General features: G+C 58.9%; 1 protein-coding gene across 4 annotated transcripts in view; it reads left to right on the top strand.

Annotated features, from left to right (window-relative positions):
* Nucleotides 1-15,882, top strand: part of ST3GAL1 (ST3 beta-galactoside alpha-2,3-sialyltransferase 1) — a 94,406-nt gene extending 78,524 nt beyond the window's left edge. For all 4 annotated transcript variants that reach the window (XM_053896502.1, XM_053896503.1, XM_053896505.1 and 1 more), the window contains 5 exons: nt 5,697-5,893; nt 6,942-7,121; nt 7,930-7,975; nt 9,373-9,492; nt 11,288-15,882. In XM_053896502.1, coding sequence (XP_053752477.1) covers nt 5,697-5,893; nt 6,942-7,121; nt 7,930-7,975; nt 9,373-9,492; nt 11,288-11,461 — 717 coding nt within the window. In that variant the 3' untranslated portion in view covers nt 11,462-15,882. The remainder of the gene's footprint in view (nt 1-5,696; nt 5,894-6,941; nt 7,122-7,929; nt 7,976-9,372; nt 9,493-11,287) is intronic.
* Nucleotides 15,883-25,822: the final 9,940 nt, after the last annotated feature.

Below are 25,822 nucleotides of genomic sequence, written 5' to 3'. Positions count from 1 at the left end.
CGAAGTCGGACGCCCAACCAACTGAGCCACCCAGGCGCCCCTAGCTGCTAACATTTCTATTTATTTATTTATTTTTTTTTTTTTTTTGCTGGCTGAATGGGCAAGTAGTAATGAATTTGCTTTCCGCACCCCACCCCCAGCGCTTATCAAGGCTGAACATTTTTTTGAGACTGTTAGCATTTTATCAAATTGTCCTCCCACGTCCCCACCCCCAGCTCTTATCTACAGCCCTTCTTTTTCTGCAGCTCAGCCCCTGGTGGCCACTTGGAAGAGATGGGCCCTGGGAAGAGGGAGCCCCGGTGAACAGAAATCGATAGCAACGAGCCGGGCGTTAGAGCTTCCGGGTTCCTTGCCAGGATGCGGGCCACATGTCTGGCGTGAAGAAGCGGGACACCACGTCTGACAGGCACCCCTGTTCTGTGGGTGGAGGCCCGGAATATTTGCAATCAAAAGCAGCTTAGGGATTCCAAGACGCGTCAGGGTTGGGCTTGTGGGCCCCCAGACAGCCGGGGCAAAAGGTCCCTGACGGATCCAGACCCAGGGCTCCAACCACAGAGCCCCCGCCTTTAAAATGTCGTGAGCCCAGCTGCGGGGTGCTCGGCTGGCAGGGAGCCAGCGGAAGGTGGCTCACACCGTGTGACTCCCACACTCGCCGTGTCCCAGACCCCTCGGAGCCCAGCGTGGAGCCGACGGCTGGAGTTCCAGCTCGGTCCGTACCCAGGGAGCACCCAGCCAGGCGAGGCCACTCAGCCACCAGTGGGGGAGCCGGGCCCACAGACCCTTCGTCCCTCCTTCCCCGGGGTTTTGGGAAAGTGCGGAGGATGTGATGTCGGGGCCCGGGGCCGACCAGCCGAGCCGGGGGGACTCTGAGGCCAGAAATGTGGGGTCCCGCGTCTCTGAGCTTCAGGGTCCCCGTGGGCCTCAGGGGCCTCCCGGCAGGTGAAAAACACAAGGCAGACGTAGCCCCGACGGGAGCAGGAAGACCGGGGCAATCGCACAGGGTCCCCCTCGGGCTTGGTGCCCGCCCCCCATCTGCCCGCCCGGTGACCTTCTCCTCCCGCCTCTGCCCCAGGCACCCCGTGTCCCGGCCACATTTCCACTCCTGAGACGGGCCACACGGAGTTGGGCCCTCCCGCTCCGTGGGGCCCGGGGTCCTGCCCCAACCACAGGAGACGTCTTTTCTGCCCCGATCATTGTGCCCAGTGCACTTGATAATCGCAGCCCCCATCCAATGCCAAGCGCCACTGTGGCCAAGCTTTCCAGGCACTGCCCTCCAGCCCCCCCCGACTTCACCACAGCCCGGGAGGTCATCTTACCTCCGTTTCTCACTGGTGAGGCTCACCTCACTGGTGAGGGGCACAGGGGGATCACATTCTAGTGCCTAAGCCCTGGAGCCAGGCCCGGCTACTCATATCTTGGGGGGCCCTGGGGAACCCACTCCACCTCACCGCACCTCAGTTTTCTCATCTGTAAAATGGGTGCCTCGTATCACCTTTCTCGTAGGATGGTTATGGGAAATAAATGAGAAAACGCCTATGAAGTTCTCAGCGCAGGGCCCGGCGTGTAAGAGGAGCCACAGAATGTGTGGGGGGCGCCTGGGTGGCTCGGTCGGTTAAGCTTTCTGACTCTTGGTTTCGCGGTTCAGGTCGCGATCTTGCAGTTCGAGAGTTCAGGCTCTGCGTCAGGTGCAGAACCTGCTTGGGATTCTTTGTCTCGCTTGCTCTCTCTCTGCCTCTCCCTCTGAATAAATAAATAAATAAATAAATAAATAAATAAATACACAAACTTAAGAAAACAACAAAAAAACAATGCATGCCCCCACCTATGATGGGCTTTCAAAGTCCGGCAAAAGTCCCTGCTCTAACCTGCCCACGCCACACGGCCTCGAGCACATGATGGGACCCAAGGTTCCCAGCACATGCATAAGGGCCAGGACCAATATCGTGGGGGATTGTGGGAGGCCTCCCAGGTGCCGCCCGGCAGGCTGGACCAGGAAGGAGGAGCAGGGTTCACTGGACGGAGAAAGAAGGAGGGATGGGAGGAGAGGGTACCTCTTTGCAGCACACACGGGGGCTTGCGACAGGGGGCACAGAAGGCCAGACATCACGCCTCCAGGCTGGGCTATCTGTGCTGTGGTTCACGCCCCCAAGATCCCCGTGGGATCACATGCAAGGGCATGTGCAGTGAGGGAGGCTCTCCCAGACTGTTCTCCGAGCGTGAGTGTGCCCAGGATGTGCGCCTCCCTGTCCCAGCCCGCTGAGGTGGGTCCCGCAGTGGAGACGGCGTGCCCGGCCCTCCCTCGCTGCGGACAGCTCCCGCCCCTCGCGGACGCATCCCGGACTTGGCCTCTGCTTCCCGGCCCCGCCCTGAGTCGCATGCGTTCTCGAGGTTCCCCGTCCACAGTTGGCAGGTGCCTCCGGAGCACGGACTGGATGCAGACAAGGATACTGGGAAACTCCTCAGGACGAGCGAGAAGGGGAGGGTGAACTTTGAATGCAACATTCTCTCCGATGCGCAAGTCAGCACCTGGCAGCGCCCTTCCTGTTACTTACAAAAGGCAGGGAAACGCGACAGACTGTTCCTTCCCAAGGAGGACAGGGGCAGGGACGCAGCACTGAGTGCCCTGCCCCGACTGATCCAGCTGGCGGGTGGGTGATTTCGGATTCTAACCTGCAGAAACACAGCCCGGCTTTCCTCCCCCACGTTCTTCCCGGCTGTGCGGCTGACGCGCCCAAGGGCCTGGCCCCTTCCCCTCTCGGGGCCTCGGGGTCTCCAGCGCTGCCAGGAAAGCCCTGCAGCGGACCCCGAATTGCTGACATGGGGCCATGTGCCGCCTGTGCGTGGCCAGCGGCGTGATTCTAGGTGATGCGAGGGCGTCAGACGCGAGGGTTCCAGAATCGCGCATCTCAGAGCGAGGAAGAGTCCGCTGTCATTCTCTCGCTGGGTCTGCAGTCGAGAGGACTTGAACCTGACCCGATGTTTCCTTCTACACCTCAACACCTGCCGGCTTTCCTTCTAACGGAGGGTGGGCATCTTGCCCGGGCAAGCAACCGATGAGCCGAAATGAAATAACGTTATTTTGTTTTCATTGTTTTCTGCAATTACTTTCTTCTTCTTCTCCTCCTTCTTCTTCTTCTTCTTCTTCTTCTTCTTCTTCTTCTTCTTCTTCTTCTTCTTCTTCTCCTCCTCCTCCTCCTCCTCCTCCTCCTCCTCCTCCTCCTCCTCCTTCTCCTTCTTCTCCTTCTTCTCCTGCCAAGTAATCCTTGCTGTCCCTTTGTGGTGGGGATGTGAGAGTTCCTTTTAAAATGAACTTCCTTTTTTTTTTTTTTTTTTCCTGCAATGAGTCACGAATGATGAGTAAGTCAGTAATAGCCGGGCTCAAGAGGATGCTGTGCTGTGCTCCCGAGTCACGTCCCCTGCCGGCTTCAAGCCCCGGGGCCTCCGAGGCAAAGCACGCACACAGGTGATATACTAGGTGCTCAGTAAATACTGCTGAGCGCTGGATTGAAGAATGCCACGTCACCCCTGAATCCCACAGACTGTGTCAGACTCCCCCGAGGTAATGACACAACGTGAGGACGCTGGTCCTGAGCGTGTCTTCGCAGTGCTTGGGCGCAAAGGGGCCCTTCCTGGGTGGGGCCGTTTATGGAGGCTCCTGAAGGAGAGCTTGGCTGGGGCCCTCTGCCTGTCCCAGCATTGCCCGGGAGCGGTTGGAAATGCAGGTTCTTGGGCCCAGCCCCGCCCTACTGAGTCGGGCTCCTTGATTCGGGAGCTTCCCGGGAGATCTTATCAGAAGCAGGTGTTTAACCTGGAGATTATTCTGTTTTTCTGTGTTAAAATGTACCTAACAGTATTTACAACCTTAACCATAAGGTAAGCGTACAATTCAGTGGCTTTAAGCACATTCCCACTGTTGTGTAACCCTCACCACCACCTATAGCCAGCATTTTTTCACCGTGTCCCCCAAACCCTGCACCTGTTAAACCCTAACTCCTCTTCCTCCTCCCCCGGCCCCGGGCAACCACCATTCTGCCTTCTGCCGCTATGGATCTGACCCCTCAGTATTTGTCTTCTTGTGTCCGGCTTACTTCACCAAGCATGGGTTTCCAAGGCCCCCCCATGCTGTAGCGTCCATCAAAATTTCCTTCTTTTTTATGACCCGAGTGATGTTCCACGCCTGAACTAAAGGAGCCATCCGGGCTTACCGATGGGCCTCTCCTTTGGAGATCTGATTCCTTCCGTCACAGGGCGGTGGGGGCCTGCGTGCCTCTGGGTCTCCCTATGTGCCCCGTCACTAATGTCCTGGACAACGGCCAAAGCAATCTCTAACCTCTCCTTTCTTTCCCAGTCACTGCCCCGGGCCTGGAGCCGGGAGAGGCTGGTGGGACTTACCCCGCAGCCACCTCCCCCAAGCCCAGGGGCTGGGCTTTCCCGAGGTCTAGGTTCCAAGGGTCTGAGACAGGGGCCGTGTTGTGGGAGAGACTTTACGTTCGGTTTCCAAAAGCCTGGGTTCAAATACTGGCTTGGATTTGGGACATGTGGTTCCACCAGGCCAGGCCCCAGAACATCCTTCTCACCTACATTCCAGTGTGCTGTGATATATACACCACAACATGGTGACAGAGTCCGATGGGATGCTCCTTAGGAAATGTCTCCAGGTTCTACCAGGAGTGAGGAAGTCAGAAGTCTCGAGCTTGGTCTTAAAGGGTGAAAGCGATTTGCCAGGCAGACATTGGAGGCCTTGACGAATCCAGCAAAGGGCTAGTTTCTCCGTCTTGCTGGAGCCCAGTGGTCCCTGGGGGGTGGGGGGTGGGGGGTGGTCAGGAGGAGGAAGGGAGCAGAGGCGGGGGTGGTGGGCACGGAGGGTCACCTGACCTTTCTCTCGTGTGGCTTTCTCATATTACCGGGTCTCGATGCCTCAGTGGCTGGCAGAGTAGCTCACACACAGTAGGTGCTCAATAAACATTTGCGGAATATGAGTGAGTGATCTTTCCCACCTCCCTGAGGGGTTCCTGGGCTTCCGGAGAGAGCTGTCTGAGCCTCCTCAGTCTCCAGGTGCCCAGCAAAAAGGAAGGTGCCAGGGAGGGACCCAGTGAGCACAGGGGGGGAGCTCTGGGCCCAGTGAGCACAGGGGGGAGCTAGGGGCCCAGTGAGCACAGAGGGAAGGGGCTCCGGGCCCAGTGAGCACAGCGGGGAGGGGTTTGGGGCCCAGTGAGCACAGCGGGGAGGGGCTTGGGGCCCAGTGAGCACAGGGGGCAGCTTGGGGCCCAGTGAGCACAGCGGGGGAGCTCTGGGCCCAGTGAGCACAGGGGGGAGCTAGGGGCCCAGTGAGCACAGAGGGAAGGGGCTCCGGGCCCAGTGAGCACAGCGGGGAGGGGTTTGGGGCCCAGTGAGCACAGCGGGGAGGGGCTTGGGGCCCAGTGAGCACAGGGGGCAGCTTGGGGCCCAGTGAGCACAGCGGGGGAGCTCTGGGCCCAGTGAGCACAGGGGGCAGCTTGGGGCCCAGTGAGCACAGTGGGGAGCTAGGGGCCCAGTGAGCACAGGGGGCAGCTTGGGGCCCAGTGAGCACAGCGGGGAGGGGCTCGGGGCCCAGCGAGCACACGTGGGGCGCTGGGGGCCCAGCAGCCGGCTGGCTGAGCAGCGGCCAGAGGCAGCACAGCTGGGCTGACCTGTCTCCTTCCGTCCTCGGCCCGCAGAGGCTCCAGCGGGAGAAGCAACCCAATAACCTGAACGATACCATCAAGGAGCTGTTCCAGGTGGTGCCTGGGAACGTGGACCCCCTGCTGGAGAAGAAGTCGGGGGGCTGCCGGCGCTGTGCCGTGGTGGGCAACTCCGGGAACCTGAGGGAGTCCTGGTACGGGCCTCAGATAGACGGCCACGACTTCGTGCTGAGGTGAGCGCCCGTCCCCTTAGCTGCTAGAGGCGCCTCGGCCCAGGGTCAGGAGGTCGAGACACCCCAGTCCTGGCATGGCCGGGCTCCCCCGCGGGCCCCAGGCCCCCCCCCCCGCCCCCCGAGGGCCTCAGTTTCCCCAGCCGTGCATCGTGGGAGGGAAGCGGACGAGCAGTGCCTCTCTGGACCCAGATGGGAAACGACTCGCGGGAGGAAGCCAGCGGGGCCGGGAGCTTGGCACGGAGACGCCTGGCGAGAGGGCAAGATTCAGTTGAAGACTCCCGTTTAATCTTGAAAACTCAGTCCCGTTTTGCAGTCGAGGCCGTAGTAAAACCGCATGTCTTTAATGTAAATTCGTTTCCCCGTCACCGAGTAAAAACAGATCCTCCAGGAAGACGCGTATCCTGGGTTTCTTGTCATAATCTCCACCACACTGTGCGCTCGGCCCCCGGGGTCACGAGCGCCTCAGCGCGAGGACAGGCAGCAGGGGGCTGCTGCTCCCCAGGGGCCTTCCAGAACAGTCTCCCGTTGCCGTGGTCTCTGCGTTTATGCCCTTAGACCCCTCGCCTGGCTTCTGGGAGCCTCAGTGTGCCCGGCGTGCAGCAGGAATATTCGTGGTGAGGGGGAGCGGGTCAGACAAACCTGACTTGGAGCCTGCCACCCGGAAGCTGTGTGTCCTGAGACAAATTCTTTGCCTTCGGGTTTCTTCCACCGGAAAATAGGGCCTCAGGACGCCTCCCAGGCCTGGTTGGCATTACCATTAAGGTGTTAACGAGGTGCATTGAGGGGCCAGGGTGGTGCCCTGTGCTTCCTAGGTCATCAGCAGAGACGATGGTCAGGCTCGCGTGAGGTCGTAAAAGAAACGGAGAGAAAACGAACAACGCAAGCTTTTGCGCTGCGTCTTAACGACTTGAGTCCCTTTTCCAGCTCAGGAAGCTGGGGCCCAGCCGCGGAGGGTGAGGCCCCAGAGGTGACATCACAGGCTTGTGGAGCTAAGGCTGACCCGTGCCCGTGGGATGCGACGCGCGACCTTCTGTCCCTTGTCCCCCAGGATGAACAAGGCCCCCACAGCGGGCTTTGAGGCCGATGTCGGGAGCAAGACCACGCACCATCTGGTGTACCCCGAGAGCTTCAGGGAGCTGGGGGAGAACGTCAGCATGGTCCTGGTCCCCTTCAAGACCACCGACCTGGAGTGGGTGGTCAGTGCCACCACCACGGGCACCATCTCTCAGTGAGTCCCCTGGGGGCTGGGGTGGAGAGGCCCCTCCCCTCCCTCCCCTCCCCTCCCTCCCCTCCCTCCCCTCCCTCCCCTCCCTCCCCTGCCCTTTGCCCCCCTCCCCCTCCCCCCCCTCTGAAGAGGGCTCAGAGGCCTGCCCTGAGCATGCTGTCCTAGCTTGAGAGCCAGGCTCAGGTTCCTAGCTCCCTCCCTCTTCCTGAAAGGAAGTGGCTTCACTGTCCTCACGGCCAGAAGCCTCCTTGTCTGAGGACCAGCCAGCAAGCCTGACGGATTGGGGTGCAGGACGCCAGGGGCCGCCCTCCCAGGAGGGCCCTGAGGGAGGTGGGCTCAAGCAGGGGAGGAGCGAGTGGGCCAGGCCTGGGCTCGGCTGCCCTCCCACCCTGTCCCCCTTAGAAGGAACGTGAGGCCGGGTGGCCGGGCGTTTACACCTTCACCTTGGGGCACACGTAACCTTGCAGATGGAAAGGGGGCGTTCGTGGGGCTCATCGGCCAGCGCCCTAGCAGTGGCAACGTGCGCTCTGGCCTCTGCCGCGCTCCGTGGTGTGGGGGCTTGGAGAAAGTCGCCCCCCTCCCCCCACCTTTCTGGGGGAAAGGCGGCAGTTTGAAAGAAAGTTCCTGAATTAGCCACGAGCGCCCTCTGGTGTCTACAGAGGGCCACTGCTGCAGGGGGACGGGGCTGTGGCAGGGAGGCCGCATCCTTCCCTCCCTCTCCAGTGTCCCCCAGCCAGAGCTGCGTGCAGGCTGCCTGCCACCGCCCCCCCCCCCCCCGCCCCCGCATTAACCGCTCTTTCTCCCCTTGCAGCACCTACGTCCCTGTCCCCGCGAAGATCAAAGTGAAAAAGAATAAGGTGAGTCGAACTCGGCCCCTTCTCCTCTGAGCTCAGGCTCCTTTCGAAGGAGCTGTACGAGGCTGGAAAGCACCACCTCCCCCCACTGCCGGCGCCTGGCCGCAGAGAGCCCTTGGGCCCCCCGTGCCCGCGGAGGCCGTAGCCCCCACTCAGCTCCCCTGCTCCACAAACACCGGGAAGGTGTCCCCGAGTGGGGGTCCCGGACCAGCAGCGTCACTGGGATCCTGTCACAGATGCAGAGACTCAGACCCACCCCAGACCTGCTGAATGAGACACTCTAAGAGGAGGGGAGGGGGCAGCCATCCGGGCTTTTACCAGCCCTCCAGGGATGCTGATGCCGGCTGCTCTTTGAGACCCAGCGCTGTATGGCGTGAGCTTCTCACAGCCAGACCTCCCCTCCTGCCTCCATAGCTCCATTGTCCCCCGGGGGCCCCTGGTATGGGGGTTGGCCAAGACGTGGGCAAAGGGCGGAAGGATGGAAGAAGTGAAGTGTCCACCCCACTGGTCCTTTGCATATGCTGTCCTCTTCAGATAGTGAGGTCAAGATCAGAGAGGTCGAGTAACTTGCTCAGGAACACACAGCCAGTTTGTGGTATGGCTGGCCCCGGGCCTCCAGCACCTGCCATTTGCATGGGTGCGTCGCCCAGGGAACGGGGGGAGCCCTATGTGGGCCCAGTGGGTATATGGGAAAGCCTCCCAGAGATGGCAGTCCCTTGAGGCCTGGCTGAGTGATGACCGGAGACCTGCACGGTCCTCTGTTCCAGTCCATTCCTGGGGGCTGGCCTTAGGCTTCCTGGACATGCATTCCCTCTACCGCCTGAGACGCCCCCTTCGCTGTCCTCGAAGCAGCCGTGGGGGTGGAGTCAAGGGCAGGTCTGATACCAGGCACCTCCCAGCTTGGCCACCCTGGCTGTGTGACACCGGGCACATCACCTAGGCTCTCTGAGCGCGGTTTCCTCATCTATAACACGAGGAGAGGGAAAGCTAGCGCGTGGGGCCATGTCGTGGCACAGAGATCATTCGACGGGTGGGCGGCTCAGCGCCTGTGTTTTCCTGCCCTGTGACAGAGGCGTCCCTGTCCCCGCCACACGCTGTTCCCTGGAACCTCCCTGGCCCGATGTGAATGTTGCCGGAAGTCCTTTTCTCAGCCAGCCTTCTCCCCACCCCCACCCCCGTACTTTATTGCCTTTCTGCTTCATTTCTCTCCGCGGCTCCATAGCTGTGCTCTATCTAGCACTCTCTGCCTCCGCGGTTAGGCCACCGCCGGTCCTTCCCACTCGGAGGGAAGGCCCACGAGGGCAGGGCTGCCGGCTCTGTTCGCTGCCCTGTCCCCCAGGGCCACGACCGTGTGGGGCACCCCGCAGGCGCTCACGGGGGGCCCTGTCCTCTCCCCGCAGATCCTGATATACCATCCGGCCTTCATCAAATACGTCTTTGACAACTGGCTGCAGGGCCACGGGCGATACCCGTCCACCGGCATTCTGTCCGTCATCTTCTCGCTGCACATCTGCGATGAGGTACACCCGCCCCCCGTGCCTGCCAGGCCGCCCCCCCCCCCCGGGGGGGAGCCCCTCATTCCGCGTTTCTCTGAGCGCCCGGGGGTGCGTCTGCAGTCAGGCTGACCCCCCCCCCGGCCTCACCCGGGCCCCGACGTAGCTCTCCTCCCAGAAGCTCCGGTTCCTTATCTCTACGCTCTGGGCGTTCCCGAGAACGTCGGCAGGGGCAAGGGTGCCGGCTCGCTCTGTGCAGGCTCCGGAGGCCGAGTCACAACTGGCGGGTGGAGGCTCGGATCTGGGGGCAGAATAACGGAGCAGGTCGTAACGGGGGAGAGCTGGGGTCTCGATCCCGGCCGCTCTTAGGATCGTCCCCAGAGCTAAATCCCAGCACCCGGACCACGCCCGGGCCCGTGTTCGCCAGAATTTCTGAAGGTGGAAACCAGGCACCCAGGGCTTCCACTCTTCACCGACACTGAGAACCAGTGATCTTGCCAAGTGCGCGTTGTGTTTTCCTTCGTGGGTCTGCCTGACCGTCCGCCAAGCCATGCTGATTTGCGGTGCTCACTGCCACCCCGGGGAGAGGAGCAGGGGGGCCACAACACCTACACCCTTCTTCCTCCCTGGCCCTGCGTCAGGCGGGGCAATCAGAGGTCACATGCAGCCATCCCCGCCCCTGCCCCACTTGGATCCTGGGGGACATCCAGGGAGGGGGGAGGGGCTGTTCTGTCACCACCATCCCCGTGCACCCGCACTGTCGCCAGAAGCCTGGGCTGTCTCTCCCAGAAGCCACCTCTCGTCCTCACCTCCACCCGGCTGCCTCAGAAATGCTACTCCCTTCTCTTCCCTCCTGCCCCGGGGCCGCTGTGGCCCTGCTGGCCTTCACAAGAAAGCTGTGCTGGCCAGCCGGCCACCGAGGTGTCTCCTGCCCCCGGTGGGGCCCCACCCCCCGAATCTGCCCTCCCCACTGCCGCAGCCCGGATAGCATTTCCTCTCCCTGGAGGGCATGTTCCTTCCTGGACATCTTCAACGCCTCCCCCGAGACCCAATTCAAGTGTCACCTCCCATCTCAGATCCCTTGCGTCCTTGGCCCTGCTGTCCTCTGTGCTGCGGGAGCCCTGACGTTAGCCCCCGTCCTCACTGGTGCTTGTGGGAAGTCACAGGCTCCAAGGTCTGAGACCTGACTCCTGAGTCCCTGATTTCCCCAGCACCCACCCAGGTGGCCCCGGTGATGAACTCTGATGTATTTATCGCAGTGCTTGGCACAGAGTGAGTACTCAGTAAATGCTGGTCACGTGTGGGAAAGGCCCCCTGGCCACTGTCCAGTGAGGGCTCCTGAACCGCATGGCTATTAGCCTCAGGGAAGAAAGAGTTCAGCACCTACCACCTGCCTCAACGCGGTCATTCTTCTTGGCCCATTTTCCGGATGAGGGACGCGAGGCTCAGAATAGCGGTTTGGTGCTCTCTGGCTCCACGAGGCAGAGCTGGGAGCCCTGCTGGCAACTCCACTCCCCCTGCCCAGTCCCAGGAGCCTCCCTCTGAGAAGAGGCTGTCCTGCGCCGGCACCCTCGGGGCCACCCACGCGCTGGCCTCCCCGTCGTGCCTTCTGGCGTTACACTTGACTTTTACGGAACTCGCTTTTGCTTCCCTGAGCCCCTGGGAGTTCCAGTAAGGAACCGGACGGGTTCTACGGAGAAGGGTTTCTAGGAGTCTTGGGAAGCATTGCCTACAGACTCGGGAGATGCCTGCAGGCTCCTCTTCTTAGAGGTTCTACCTGTGGCCCTGCCGTCTGGTTCTGACCTTTGCTTTGCCCCCGCAGGTAAACTTGTACGGCTTCGGGGCAGACAGCAAGGGGAACTGGCATCACTACTGGGAGAACAACCCATCGGCGGGGGCTTTTCGCAAGACCGGGGTGCACGATGGAGACTTTGAGTCCAACGTGACGGCCACCTTGGCGTCCATCAATAAAATCCGGATATTCAAGGGGAGATGACGCTGCAAAGGAGAACTGAGGCACGCCTCTCTGTGTCCAGCCCCAGCCTCTCGCTGGGGCCGTTCTGTCCTGGGAGCTTTGAGGGCCAGCCTCGGGGGTGGGGGCGTTCAGGTGCCCCTCGCGGCCTCCCGCGAGCCAACATTGGGCAGCGTCTGCTCAGCAAGGTCCCCGAGCCCCGCCGGGTCTGCGAAGGAAGTCTCAGGACTGGTCTTAGATGGAGAGGGCCCCTCACTGCCGTCCTGGAGCTGGAGGGAGGTGGGGAGATGCGGGGGAGGGTCCAGTCTCCAAACACCGAGGTCCCTTTGGCTTCTGGGGAGGGGGCAGATACTTGGGACTCTGTGTTCTAAAGGAAAGGACAGTTTTCCGGGACGGATGGGCAGAGACTTTTCCTCCGCCTGGGGACCCAGGGAAGACCTCGGGACAGAGCCGTGTTGGGCCATGTGGACACGGGGGGCAAGATGGCACCTTTCTTTGCACGATGCCCGGCCCCTCCCTCACTTGGCTCGACAACCCCCCGCCCCCCACCGCCCCGCTGTCGTCCCAAAGCTCATTTATGGTGGCCGGAGAGGCTCCCCGCCCCGAAGGTCTTCACAGACACGTGGCAGAGTGTTTCAGGCCCCGGCAGATGTCTTCTTCCCAAGCCGATGTCCCTTGAGCGATGGATCTTTGTGGCTGTAACCGTGGCTGAGAGCAGATCTGACCACTTCCGCGTGCCTTTGTGTCTGGGGAGAAATACGCGCATTGGCCGAAACAAGGCAAAAGCCTCGACTCGGGAGAGGGGACCCCCAGCAATGCCGCCCCCTTGCCCTGTAGCTCGGGGCATCTTTTCTAGTTTCCTGAGGCAGCGCCTGAGTTGGAGCAGAGCTAGGATGACGGGCAGTGCTGTCCAGAGGCGCGTCAGCCGTGGAACATCATTCTTGCTTACATTCACAGACCGCTGGATGTGGCGCCCATGACCTTCCAAGGCCACGCGTATAACCTCCACCAGCCGGCACTCTCCCCAGGAAACCCACGTTCTGGGCCACGTCCCTGCTGGCCACCTGTACGGTGTCCTGAGGGCTGCAGGGCCATCCCACGAACATGAGTTTCAGAGCGGGAGAAGACATACCTCATTCTCTCCCTCCCGGGCTGCTCTGATCTTTCCTCTTCAGCCTTCCTGATTATTTATTGATTTATTCTTTTAACTCCGCTGACGTCGTGTGCACTTTGTGGCTCTGTGGCTGGTCCTGACGGTTTAAATGAGCTTGTTCTTGCTTCGCCTGGCAGCCGGGGAGTGGGGGAGCTTGAATCTAGGTTCTTGGGGAGCTTCAGACTCGGGGTGGGGAGCGTCTAGGGCTTGGGGGCTTGCCGGTGGGCAGATCCCAGGGTTTCAGGTGGGCAGCTTTGCGGGGTGCTCCGTACCTCCTTCCCTTCGGCCCCGCCTTCCTTCCTCGTCATTGTGGATTGGATTCGGTCTCGGGCTAAGAATCTCCAAAACCCAGCGGGACTCCCTTGGGGCCGGGTGGGGAGTGGGGTCACACGTATAGAAGGACAGTGATTGTTGGCTCTAGTTACTGACCCTTAATCAGAAAAACCGCTTTTCCTGTTGAGAGCATTTGCTAACAGGCCATGCCACCTTGAGGAGGCGTGACAGCTTCCTGGGGGAGCGTGAGGCATGCCAGTCTGGGAAGCCACGGGGCCTGTCTCCTGCGCTCTCGCGGCTCTCTGGCAAGCCCCGTTCTCCCGGCTGCAGCCTCTCCCTCTACAAACAGGGAGGGAGGCATGTTGTCAGCTCCGGGGCCGCAGGTGGTGTTGGGCAGTTCCCAGGGGTCCCCAGATGGCATGCCGCGTTAGTCTGCCCCCCAAGCCTGTGCATATGAGCATCGTCACCGGGAGAGATTCCTTAGCCTTTGTTAGATTCTCAGAGATTCAGAATCCAGAATGTGATGTATAAAAAAAAAAAAACAAACCAACACACAAACGGCGTGTGCCCGTTTTAAAGTCCTCCAAAGCATGAGACTCTCGTGACCGGTGAAGGCTCATCAGTCACTGTGAGGTCAACATCTTGATCGTCCACGCTCAGAGACTAGAGCAGGCATCTGTCGATTGGCTGATTGAGCCCAGGGACAGCCCTTGAGAACCGTGGCCACTGAGACAGGGAGCAGGGTGGACTCCCGAGCTCTTCCTGGGTCCATACAGGGGTGACAGGTTCAGGGCTCGCAGTCGGCTCCTGGGCGTTGCTGAGTCAGAACAGGTCCCCGTGGGGAGGAGGCGCAGGCTGTCCGGCCCGGCTGCCCGGTCCTGGCCGTCTCGCCCTCCCGCTAGGCCCGTTCAAGCCCGCCTGCCTTCCCATTTAACAGATCAGAAAAGCAGGACCCGGGGAAGGGAAGCGACTTGCAAAAGTGAACCAACAATCGTGACGGCACGAGTCAACCATTTTGAGCAAAACCAGGAAATCGTCGGCTCTCTGTTTAAAACATCCTGAGGTGGGCTTTCCCAGCTGGGTTCCATCCAGCATCTCAGAGAACTGTGATGGGGGGTGGGCCTCTGCCTTCTCCCACCTGGCTCGTCCCCAGGCTGCCTATGGTGGCCCTGGCAAGCCCTGGTGTCTGCCTTTTGCCGCCATCCCCCCAGTGGGGGAGAAACCTTGCTCCTCCCAGTGCCCCAGCACACGTTTGTGTTCATTGGCTTGGTGAAGGGGTCTAAACCCAATACGCTCCAATCATTGGGACTGGGATCGAATGCGCCGATTGGCTTAAGCCAGTTAGCGTCTCTACCCGGGGTAAGGATGGCTGAGAATTGGGCAAGGCTGTTTCCCACAGAGCATTGAGCGTGCTGTGGGCGGGATAACGAGAAACCCCGAGCCAGAGGAGGCTCTCGAGTGTCCACCCCGCTCACTGTTGGACTCCCAGCCCAGGGCTCTGCCAGGTCTCCAGGCACAGGGCTCCTGGGAGGCCAGCCCCGGGCCCCAGGCATGGAGCAGAGGTGTCCCCGCCCGCAGTCATCAGTGCTGAGCCTAAAGCCAGAAAGATCGGGGCTGAGGAGGAAGGGAGATCTCAGCGCTGTTTCCAACCCCCAGTGAGCCAGGACGCTGATTTTCTTGAGCTGGAGTCACCTCCTGCAAAACCAGCACCTGCTTCCACAGGCCCCCCTGGAGCCCCTGCCCTTACCCCCTCCCCCCGTCAGGGCACAAAGCAGGGCAGGTTTGTAGCGTCTGGCCCCCAGAGCCATCGAGCAGAAAAGAAAGTTCTTAAACCCATGCCTTTTGAGACTCTGGCTTCAGCGGGTGTTGTCGGGCAAACCCCACGGGCTGTGCTCAGTGGGAGAAGCCAGATACAAGAAAACAGGACTTAAAATAGGGAAGCCAGACAAGAAGGTGGGGAGGGCGATTCTTGTAAGTGCTGGGGGCAAGAAGGGCTGGGCCTCTGGGTCAAGGGTGGAGTAGAGTCACAGAGAGTATTTGGAGCCGTGACCTCTGCTTTAAGTGTTCTTGTCAAGGCAGCCCGAACGCAAAAACGGGAAACAGAAAAGAGCTCACCGTCCCCCACATGGGGAGCACCAGAAATGCTTCCTCCAGGGAAGGACAAGCCCCGAGTGGCCGCTGTCCAGCGACAGATGGCCGGCTGCTGGCCACGTACCATCAGGAGCCAGCAGCTGCCCCTGCACCACCCCCCCCCGCCGCCGCCCCCCAGAGCTCGGGGTTATCACTGTGTCCATCACGGACATCTGGTTGGAAGCAGACATTCCCACAGGCCATGTGGTCTGGGAGACGGAGTCAGCTTTCCGCTTTCTCGTCCTGAAGAACCTCCGCCTCTGGGGCACAGAGAGGAGAAGGTGCTGTGGCAGGAGGGGCAGAGACCCCCCCCCCCCCAAGGTGGCATTCACAGTATGCTGGCATCCGGGCATTAGCAGCTTCCTTGCTCATTAGACGAGCGGCAATGTGCTTCCCACAAGCGTCCAGCCCACCCCCCCACCCCCCACTTTCCCTCTCAGCCCGTCAGAGACCTGCACTGGTGTTGAACTTGACCCCCTGGCTCAGCCACCCTCATTGGGCAGAACTCCCATTTGTGTCCACCTGCGGATGGCCGTGACCCCGACGCCAGCTCTGACCTGCCACCTCGCCCCACCCTCCACCCCGGGAGGAGAGCGCCCTCCCCAGCCGCGTCAGCACGTCGCTGAACTCACGTCCAAGCCAAAGGTTCCCGAGCGCTTTCCGCTCCTTGCGGTCTCGTTTGGTTCCTCGTCGTTGTTGTAAAATTTGCTTTCTTTTCCCTCTCGCCTCGTGTTTGTTTTGTAGCCGAGCGCTAATCTGGATGCATTTGGAATGAAGTTAGCCAGAGTCCGCCTTCCTCAGCCTTTGCTCTGTTTTATTTATTGTTGGACATTTCCAATGATCCAAATCAAAGTGAATCAAAAAAAAAAAAAAAAGCTATTTTATCGTTTGGGTGTGTGTGTGGTGTTTCTGGGCGGGGGCGGGGCATGCCTTCATGTTGCCCCCCACCCCACAGCTTCCGGTCAGGGGTTCTGCTCAGTGGCTCACCAGCTGAGGGTCTCCTGGCTCTGCGTCCGTCCCTACCAAGTGCCCAGAGGTTCAGGAAGCAGAGCGTTGGCCTCTCAAGTGCCACCGTGACTCTCACTGCTTTGTGACTATGGCGAACCACCTCACCTCTCTTACCCTCCGCTGCCCCATCCGCCAAATGGACCTGACCATGCCAGCCGTCAGGAGGGGTGTGAGGTCAAGAATAAAAATCACTCAGGAGGCCCGCCCGAGGAGATCTGCGTCGGCCGCTTCAGGCAGTCGCTGAATGAGCTAGCCTTGGCCGGGGCCCAGGGTGGGCGAGGTAGGGTTCATCTCTTCCCAATAAACAGTTACATCCGTGGATGAATCCCAAGTTTGATCCAAAGTCGGCACAAGTCTCTGACTTTGTGAATAGTCCAGAAATCCAGTCGTGGGGTTCTATAATGTAAAATTTGTGTAAATGGTGAGAGTCCCCAATTCGTGTCGGCTCTCACAACGGCCTGCTGGGCATGAACTTGACTTCTCAAAGCGGTCCTGCGGAGCTGGTGCGTGGTTCCCGGGTTTCCATGTTTGCAAACAGGTGCAGAGTTAAAGCCAGACGAGGGCAGGGGTGGGGTTCAAAGCAAGCGTTCCCTCTGAAGGTCCGGGGCTCCCTGTCACTCTGCTGCCTCCCCAGGGGACGTCTCCCAGGCTGGGACGTTAGGGACGTCTTCCCAAAGTTCTTTGGGAAGTTTGTGGTGAACTTCGGAAAGCAGCCCTCAGAGGCAGGAGGGGCCAGAGAGGAACACAGGTGTCCTGGAGTCGGGCTGCCTGTGTTCCTACTTAGCTGTGCGAGTTTGAGCATGTCCCTGAACCTCTCTGTGCCCGACCTCCTTGTGGATAAAGTCTGGGTGAGGGGGTACCTACCCTAGAAACACGCTTGAGAATTAAATGAGTGAATGCACACCACAGGCTAAGAAGAGAATCTAGTGCCCAGGGAGCCTCCTGTAGATGTCAGCTGTTATTAAAGTCATGAGGAGACGGGGCTCCTGGGTGGCTGGGTCGGTTAAGCGTCCGACTTCGGCTCAGGTCGTGATCTCGCGGTCCATGAGTTCGAGCCCCGCGTCGGGCTCTGTGCCGACCGCTCAGAGCCTGGAGCCTGTTTCCGATTCTGTGTCTCCTTCTCTCTCTGCCCCTCCCCCGTTCATGCTCTGTCTCTCTCTGTCTCAAAAATAAATAAACGTTAAAAAAAAAATTTAAAGTCGTGAGGAGAGAAGGAGATGCCAGCAAAACCATGAGGCCCCCTGGGGCACCCAGTCCGATTTCTTCTGCCCCCTCTCCTGCCCTGCCCCTGCCGGGGGCTTTTGTGCTGCTTTCTTTCCAAGTGGTTTCTTCAACTCTTAACATTCCCTTTCCTTGTTCCCATCACTTGGCTAACCTCACCCCATCAGGGACCCGCTCTCAGGTATTATTAACATGCGGCCTGCTCCCTCCATTGAGACCCGGCCTCCCCCAAGTTGCCACCTGGGCGAGCCCCCATTATAGCTGCGAAGTGGGAAAGGGGCCACCAGGTGGCGACACGCTCAGCCGGGTGGGCGCTCATCCACCCAGTCCCAGGCCCACGGGCAAAGCCTAGGAAGGGGTAAGAATTAGCTAAGACCCTCCACGGGGAGCCCTGAGGACCTGAAAACGTTTCTTCAGGACCCTCTGGCACCTGCCCAGACACAGAGGACAAGAGCCAGAGCCCTCCAGACCCAGTGCTGTGCACCCCCCACGCCTCCCACAAACGTAGGTCTTCCAGGATTGGGTGTTGGGAACCCTGGGAAGGTCCCCCAGACACACCCCTCACGCGGCCCCAAACACACGCTCGGCTGCTCAGCAAAGAGCTCCTGGAACCAAAAAGAAGTTCCTGGGAAGAAACATTCTACCTGCTTCTGATTTTAAAACATGAGGACTTTTTTTTTTTAATTTTTTTTTTTTAACATTTATTTATTTTTGAGACAGAGAGAGAGCATGAACAGGGGAGAGGCAGAGCATGAACAGGGGAGGGGCAGAGAAAGAGGGAGACACAGAATCCGAAACAGGCTCCAGGCTCTGAGCTGTCAGCACAGAGCCCGATGCGGGGCTCGAACCCACGGACCGCGAGATCATGACCTGAGCCGAAGTCGGACGCTTCACCGACCGAGCCACCCAGGCGCCCCTAAAACATGAGGACTTTTAAATACATGCACTGATTGAGAAGAGATGAACCCCACCTCAACAATCACGTTTTCCACACCTGCCACTCCCTTTTTAAAATTCTTCCTTTTTTCGTTACTGTCGATGTCCCGCGGTGTTTGGGGGGACAAGTCTGCCTCAAAAGTCATTTTGCCCCTGCGTCCGTGAGGAAGTGGCTAGGAAGTGTGCCTGTCCTGTGAGACACAGCGTCACCCAGCAAGGTGGAGGGTGTCCCCGCTTCCTCTGGTGCCCGGCCCACGGGGGACCCCCTCAGCTGTCCTCACCACGCCTCAGGCAGCTGCTTTACTTATACCAGGATTCACTACAGGTCGCGTCACAAAAGGAAACGTTCTGTGTATTCAGAACCAAGTGACGTCCAGGTCATGGGAGGTCCAGGGCACCTTTGCTGCAGGGGCCCGGTGAGGAAATGTCCCCCAGTGATTCAAGGGTCCCTCTGCACCTGCTGGGGAAGGACCCGCCTCTGTTTCTGCTTCTGCTTCGTTCACTGATGCAACAACACCTGCCAAGTAGAGGCATCCCCGGGGCCCGGGTTCTGTCACCCCAATTCACGATCTCCATCTGTGGGACGATGCTGACAGATTCACGTGCCCCTGTCACTCCCCTCCCTCTAAGCGCTCCCCCTCCCAGACCTGCCCAAGCCCTGGAGCCCCATAGAACAAGGTGAAGCCCTTCTGATCGTCCTCAGCTGAAACATTGGGTCCTCACAGGATGGCTGAATCCCAGGTAACCTGCTTCTCAGAGACGCTGGCTGCCTGCCCCACCTGACGTCCCGTAAGCACACGGAATAATTCAGACCCTGGCCGTACTCAACCCCAACCCACTGCTATGGACCGGGTGGTGTCCCCTACATTCCTGTGTTGAAGTCCTGACTCCCAGGGTGATGCTGCTTGGAGAGGGGCCTTTGGGAGGTGATCAGGTTTAGAGCAGGTCATGGGCGGGGCGGTGGGGGGGCATGATGAGGTAAAAACCGCAAGGCAGCTCAAGAAGCCACCGTCCTGCTCGGCTCTGGGAAGTGCGCCCTCCCCCGATGTCTCCCCATCTCCGGGCCTCCACGGGGCTCACTCCAGACTGGCCACCGGCAGGAGGCCGCGTCTGGGGAGGAGATGGGCAAAAGACAGCTGGAGTTTTTGCTGCGGTTCTAAGCCACGTCCTCTGATTCAGCCTGACCGCAGAGTACGAGTAGCAACAGGTTCCCGGATCAGTCTCTCTGTTAGCTCAGGCCTCACCGCGCCACAGTGGGACTGCGGCCCCGAGACCCCTGCCGCTTGGACACGGAGACCTGGACCTTGCCAGGTTATAGACCAGGGAGGCTGTGGGTCTGGATGAGAAACCACAGGAGGTGAGTGGGGACGGTCTCGGGAGGAACAGGACAAGGGAGCTAGAACGAGCAGAGAGGCCACAGCTCCCCGAGGCTGTGAGGTGTCCCCAAGGCCGGGAACAAGATGACTTCAGGGAGAAATGTGGCACGAGCTGTCGGAAAGGCCTTTGAGATGGAGCAGGTCTAGGTGATGGCGGGCCGGAAGGCGGAAAGGGGAAGTCGGGAGAGAGCAGACGTCCAGGGCCCAGGAGGGCAGGTGCTGTGTGTAAACAGGGACACTAGGGTCAGCAGGATAAGGGCACAAACTGGGCAGAAACACACTTACTGTAAAGTCCGCCAGGAATGAAGGAAAGTAGGCAGCAAGGTGGCAGGTGCCAGGAAAAGGGACAGTGCTGGTAACCGCAGGGCAGGTGCAGAAAAAAAAAAAGTTTGGGGACAATGGGGGGGGAGGGTGAAGTCCAGAAACATCCACGTGGACCCATAGGGACGCAGCGCTCACCCCAGACGCTGCTGCTGGGAGCGAGAGGAAAGTGACCATAGTCTGGGAGGGTAGCAGGGTCCTCAGGACCCTCAGGCATGCCTCACACGTCAGGGCAGCGAGCCTGCCTCTTCGCGGGGCCAGGGCACTCCCCGCGTGTGGCTGGCACACTTCCTGGAGCGTGGAAGGCCGAAGCCAGGGGTTGCAATGGCTCTCGGCCCAGAACATCTTTTCTCAAGGCTTCCAGAAGGGGTGCGTACCTATTGAGAAAACTATCGCCTCGGAGGCCTGGACGCCCCGAGGGTGTCTGCAGAGCCGCAGATGTCCAGGGCGCCTTCCTGTGGGTACCCATGACTTCCGAGAACTCCTTCCCCTCCGTGTTTTATAACATTTGAACTGGCTTTCCTGAAACTTTAACCGGAACAGGGAGCTCTGTGTGGTGTAGATCTATAGATTGCCGGAAGGTCTCTCCCCCCGCCCTGGACGTCCCCCAAGAAGAGGGCTTGGTTGGATCATAGACCCCCACAGGCCCCAAGGGTCCAAGACCCGGATCCAGACGTGGAGCTTCTCTGTGATATGGGAATGAGGATTCCAGACTTGTCTGCCTCGTGGGATTGTGGGGGAAACTAACACACTTTCGGTTTACGTGCATTTCGTTTGATAAGTACTCACCTAGGGCCACTGGGGGCTGGGGCTGGGGCAAGATGAGGTCTCTGCCATCCGAAGACCTCAGTCCAGTGGGGACAGGCAGGTAACCAGACAGCGGCAACACCAGGAGAGGTGGGAGATTCTTAATAATGACCATGGTTCCCTTCTGCACCCTGTCAACATGGGCTAAGTGCTTTGCCTACATGAATTTCATTGAATCCTGCGGCAATTCTGCCAAGAAGCACAATCCCCCCAGGAGAGGAGAATTTAATGAGGAGACAGTCTCCGGGAGGTGAGGAAACTTGCCAGCAAGGAAGGGGTGCACCCAGGACTTTAAAAGCAAGGTACTGAGCTCACGAGTCCTGGCTGAGAATTAAACACCTCCGTTCCCCACAAGAGTATGGGACCAGGGGACTGTCAGCTTTGTTCTAGACTGAAGCACTTTGGAGATGAGCCCCCAGGGGCTGGTCCCAGGTGGTAGAGCGGGTCCTGCCCTGGGAAAGCCCAAGCTGTCCGAAGGCTCCCCTTCTGACCCGCCAGGAGTGCTGGCCCGGCCACCTAGCAATAGTGGCCACCAGAGGGCGCAACGGACCCGCCTTCGGCGGGATTCCTGTCAACACTGGGTTTGGTTGGGAGCCAGACAGCAAGCAGTTGAAAAGCACATGAGAAAACACACACACACCCATGTGTAGGCTGCAGCCTCCTGGGGCTGATGACCGTGGGTCTGGGCCGCGGATACAGAGGCCCCAGGACAGCCTGGGGGTACGGACCATATTGATTCATTCGTCCACGTTCGTTGAGTGTAGAGCACCGTGACAGCCGTGGGCGGGTGGTCATTCCTTTGCTGTCCTGATGTAACCGTCTTGTGTTTCCAGTGGAGGTGGTCAAACCAGCCATGGGAAGACACCGTGACACATGGCTACAGGAAGTCAGGGTTCCGTGGAGCACAGGGCCTGAGCGTGTCTAGGGAGATCAAGGGAGACTTCCTGGAGGAAGAGGCTGGGCCGTGAGGGGTAAGGATGGTCACCCAAGCAACGCTGGGAGAGCATGCCAGGCAGAGGGACGAGCACGTGCAAAGGCCCAGAGGCGAGACAGGGTGTGGCACAATCACGAAGCGGCAGATGCTCCGTGCCACCGAGGCAGGGAGGCAGGAACGAGAGACGGGGGTCAGAGCAGCGGGGTCCAGGTCTCTTGCGAATTTGGGGGGGGGGATTGGGCTTTATTCTCAGGAAAACAGAGAGCACTGAAGGGTGCAGCCCAGAGCAAGCGGGGAAGCCCAAAGTGCCCCCTCCAGAAGAACACTTGGTGTGGCGGTTGGACGCATATTTACGTCACATGCGCACTTTACAAAGTGCCCCACACCCTTGCTCTCGTTCAGCAGCACCCGGCCGGGAACAGGGGAGCAGACCCGAGCTGATGGCTGAGACAGGACAGCAGTGAGTCAGAGACAGACAGGGCCGGGACTCAGGATGGGGAGCTCTGCACTCCCCAGCTCTGCACACCGTCCCGCTGCTGGCAGGGCTGGGGGAAGGGCTGGGGGGGGGGGCGTCTCCCCAGTTGGACACTGAGCCCCTCGTGACCGAGACCATCCTGCATTCCCAGAAGTGAGCGGAAAGCCTGGTCCAGGAGCACGATGCGCGTGTGAGGGATCGGAGAGATTTGAATGGAACGGATGGGTAATGGTAAGGCCCGAGTTTCCATTGCTCAGGCTTTGTCACGGCCAAGACTCGGCCAGGCTTCTAGGCACTCCCAGGCCTCAGGGTCCCCTGAGTGGGTGCGAGACACAGATCACCCTGAGGATGACCGGCTCCGTTATTCCACAAAGGGACGGTTTGCAGTGCTGCTCTGTGAGCCACCCAGGCATCCCCAAGGAGTTGAAAACTCCTGAAAGTTATGAATGGAATCTCTTACTGAAATATAAAGTCATTTCTCTTTCTCTGTGGAGGTTGGGGTAGGGGGGAGGGAGAGAGAGAAGAAGAAGAAGAAGAAGAAGAAGAAGAAGAAGAAGAAGGGGAAGGGGAAGAGAAGGAGGAGGAGAAGGAGGAGGGAGGGGGAGGGGGAAGAAAGAAAGAAATGAAGGCAGGAAGGGAACAAGAAAGAAAGAAAGAACCCAGTAACTTGTTCTTCCTCTCCCTCCCTCATCCTTGCAGGTGTATTTTAACAGAGTTGCCATCACAGAGGATGATCTATTTTTACGTTTTACTGGCTTGTTATTTTGCAACCATTAATTTCCACATTGAAATGTGTGAAAACTTCTTAGCAGAGTTTCTAGAATATAGTTAATGTCCAAAAGAAAAGAAAGAAAGAAAGAAAGAAAGAAAGAGAAGAAGGAGGAGGAGGAGGAGGAAGGAAGAAATAGAAGGAGGAAAAAAGGAGGAGGGAAGGAGAAGGGCGGATGGGGTGATACTAAATCTATCTATACGTGACACTTTTTTATTTTTTATTTTTTATTTTTTTTTAATTTTTTTAATGTTTATTTATTTTTGAGACAGAGAGAGACAGAGCATGAATGGGGGAGGGTCAGAGAGAAAGGGAGACACAGAATCCGAAGCAGGCTCCAGGCTCCGAGCTGTCAGCACAGAGCCCGACGCGGGGCTCGAACTCACAGACCGCGAGATCATGACCTGAGCCGAAGTCGGACGCTTAACCGACTGAGCCACCCAGGCGCCCCACATGACACTTTTTTAAAAAATTATTTCTAACTAGTATTAAAAAGAAATTCTTTTTAAAAACCTACAGATTGGGAGAAATTATTTCCAAATCACCTACCTGATAATTTCCAGAATATATAAAGAATTCCCACAACTCAACAACAAAAAGGCAAGCAACCCAATTATCCGTCTAAAAACGGCCAAAGGATTTGAACGGATATTTCTCCAAAGAAGATACACAAACGGACAAGGCCCTCGTGAAAACGTGCTCAACATCGTTAGGCGTCGCTCTGATGAGATTCTGACTGCACACCCGGCAGGATGGCCGTGAACCAAAAAGTCAGAGTGCAACACGCGCTGGCAAGGACGTGGAGAAATCAGACTCCGGGTGCCCCCGCTGGTGTGAATGCAAAATGGTACGCCCGCTGTGCCACACGGCTTGGTGGCTTCCCAAAAAGTTACACAGAATCACCGTATGACCCAGTAATCCTACTCGTAGGGATGTGCCCCCCAATAACCGAAAATAGGCATGCCGACACATGGACGTGAATGTTCCCAGCGGCACTATTCACAAGAGCCAATAGGTAGAAACGACCTAGGCGTCTCTCTACCTATAAGAGGGTAAATACATGTGAAGAAGAACCCCTTTTTATGGACGTGGAAACCAGGGCTCAGAGTGAATAAAACGTTTGCCCCAAGTCTCTGGGGTCTTAGCAGCAGTGGACAGATCAGAAGCTGATTCCTTGACTGTCCTGCTTCGGAGAGAACCCAGGGGCCAGTGTCTGCATCGCTGGGCCCATGGCCAGAGGTCAGGGGGCTGGTCAGGTGATACCTCTGGTCACATTCTTCCACAGGCTGGACCCCCTGGAAAACCTAGTCCCAGCCCCCCACCCCTCCCATCAGCCTCTGGCTTTTCTGGGCTCCTTGGCCCGGCCACACGGATTGCCTCCTCTCCTGCTTTTGTGCTGCTGGCCAGACTGGTAGGGAGCAGGCTTCTGGGCCCCTGGGAAGTCAGCTGCTGCCCTCTCGGCCTTGGCTGGAGGATGAATCGGCCCTTCCCTCCTCGCACTCCCCATCCTATGCCTCATCAGGCTTCTAGAGCCCCAGGACCGCCACCACGCTTATCCTACCAGAATTCTTTCTTTGCCTCTCTGTCTACCTCGCTCCCCAGGGAGCTCTCAATCAGACACGTGTGAGCTCTCGTGCCCAGTGCGGTGCTTGGCAGTGAGCCGGTGCTCGATCGTGTGGGCCGAGTGAGGAAAAGGCATCGCTTTAAAAAATGCGGGATGGGGTGCACCTGGGTGGCTCAGTCCGCCGAGCGTCGGACTCCGGCTCTGGTCATGATCTTGCGTTTCCCGAGTTCGAGCCCCACATCGGGCTTACTGCTGTCGGCACAGAGCCCGCTTCAGATCCTCTGTCCCCCTTTCTCTCTGCCCCTGCCTGGCTCGTGCACACTCTCTCAAAAAAAAAAAAAAAGAAATGCTGGATGATGGACAGCCAGGTGAACGGAAATGTTGAGGCAGAATGGGAAGGAAAGGGGCCTCGGTCTGAAGGTCAGAGAGCAGGCTCCCCACCATTCCCGACTCGGTGGAGAACCACAGGACCCCCTGGCCCTTCTCCGACCCCATTTTTCTTATCTATAAAATAAGAAGCTTGGATGACCTGATCCCCAAAGGCTTTTCCCGCAGTGATCCTCTCCGAGACTCCGAGCCTGTGGCCTCAGGTGGGTTGGAGGGATGGACCCTCCCGAGGCCAAAGACTCAGGTCCACAGAGTGTTGGAGAGGTCAGGTGGAGGGATGAGCCTGGAGGGGAGGAGGATCAGCCTAGAACAGAGGCCACTTCGTGCTAAGGTTCAGGTGTGCCCAGAAATACTGTGGTATTTGCCCGATTCTGCCTTCCTCCTCCAGCGTCAGTGCCCACGGTCCTCTCTGCTGTTTACAGCTCTCGCCTAGAGCTGGGAGCTGAGGCCACCAGCTCCGTGTTTAGGAAGGTGCGGTGACTTATCCAAGGCTCCACCACCGATGGCATTGCTGTCTAGGCTTGGAAGGTCTCTGTTCAAATGCAAAACTGACCCCGAAGAAGGAGCCCCATAGGTCTGGGTGCTCAGGAAGTCTTTGTTACCTGGGGGTAACAAAGGGATCTCGTCTCTGGACTAAGACAGGGTTCCCTCTAAGGAGGTCGGTTCTCTGCAGTGCGTTCCCTCCACCCCCCGCCCCTGCCACTGTGATAGCTCTGACGTCAGTTCTGTACCAGCGACCTCCTGAAGATCTTTCCTGCCAGGGAAGGCAGCCCGAGTTGCCAGTGAGACCCAGGGTATTGGCCTCTTGCCAACCTCTCCAGCCTTTTGTGTCTCGAATTGCCCCTTCTTCTCTCTTTCCCTCTGCCCCATGCACTCCTATCCCCCCCTCATCTCACCGTCATCCTCACTTGCTTTTTCCCCTCACACGCCTTTCCTGTGTTCTCCGTGAGACCCACTCCTCCTCAGTCCCGGTCCCTGCTGTCTCCTGTCCCCGCTGGGCTAATGACAGTACCTTGATCAGCGCTCAGGAC

The sequence above is a fragment of the Panthera pardus genome, unplaced genomic scaffold (assembly GCF_024362965.1).
Source record: "Panthera pardus isolate Hobbes unplaced genomic scaffold, ASM2436296v1 HiC_scaffold_7, whole genome shotgun sequence".
NCBI classification, from domain to species: Eukaryota; Metazoa; Chordata; class Mammalia; order Carnivora; family Felidae; genus Panthera; species Panthera pardus.
This window is presented reverse-complemented; position numbering and strand designations above follow the sequence as displayed.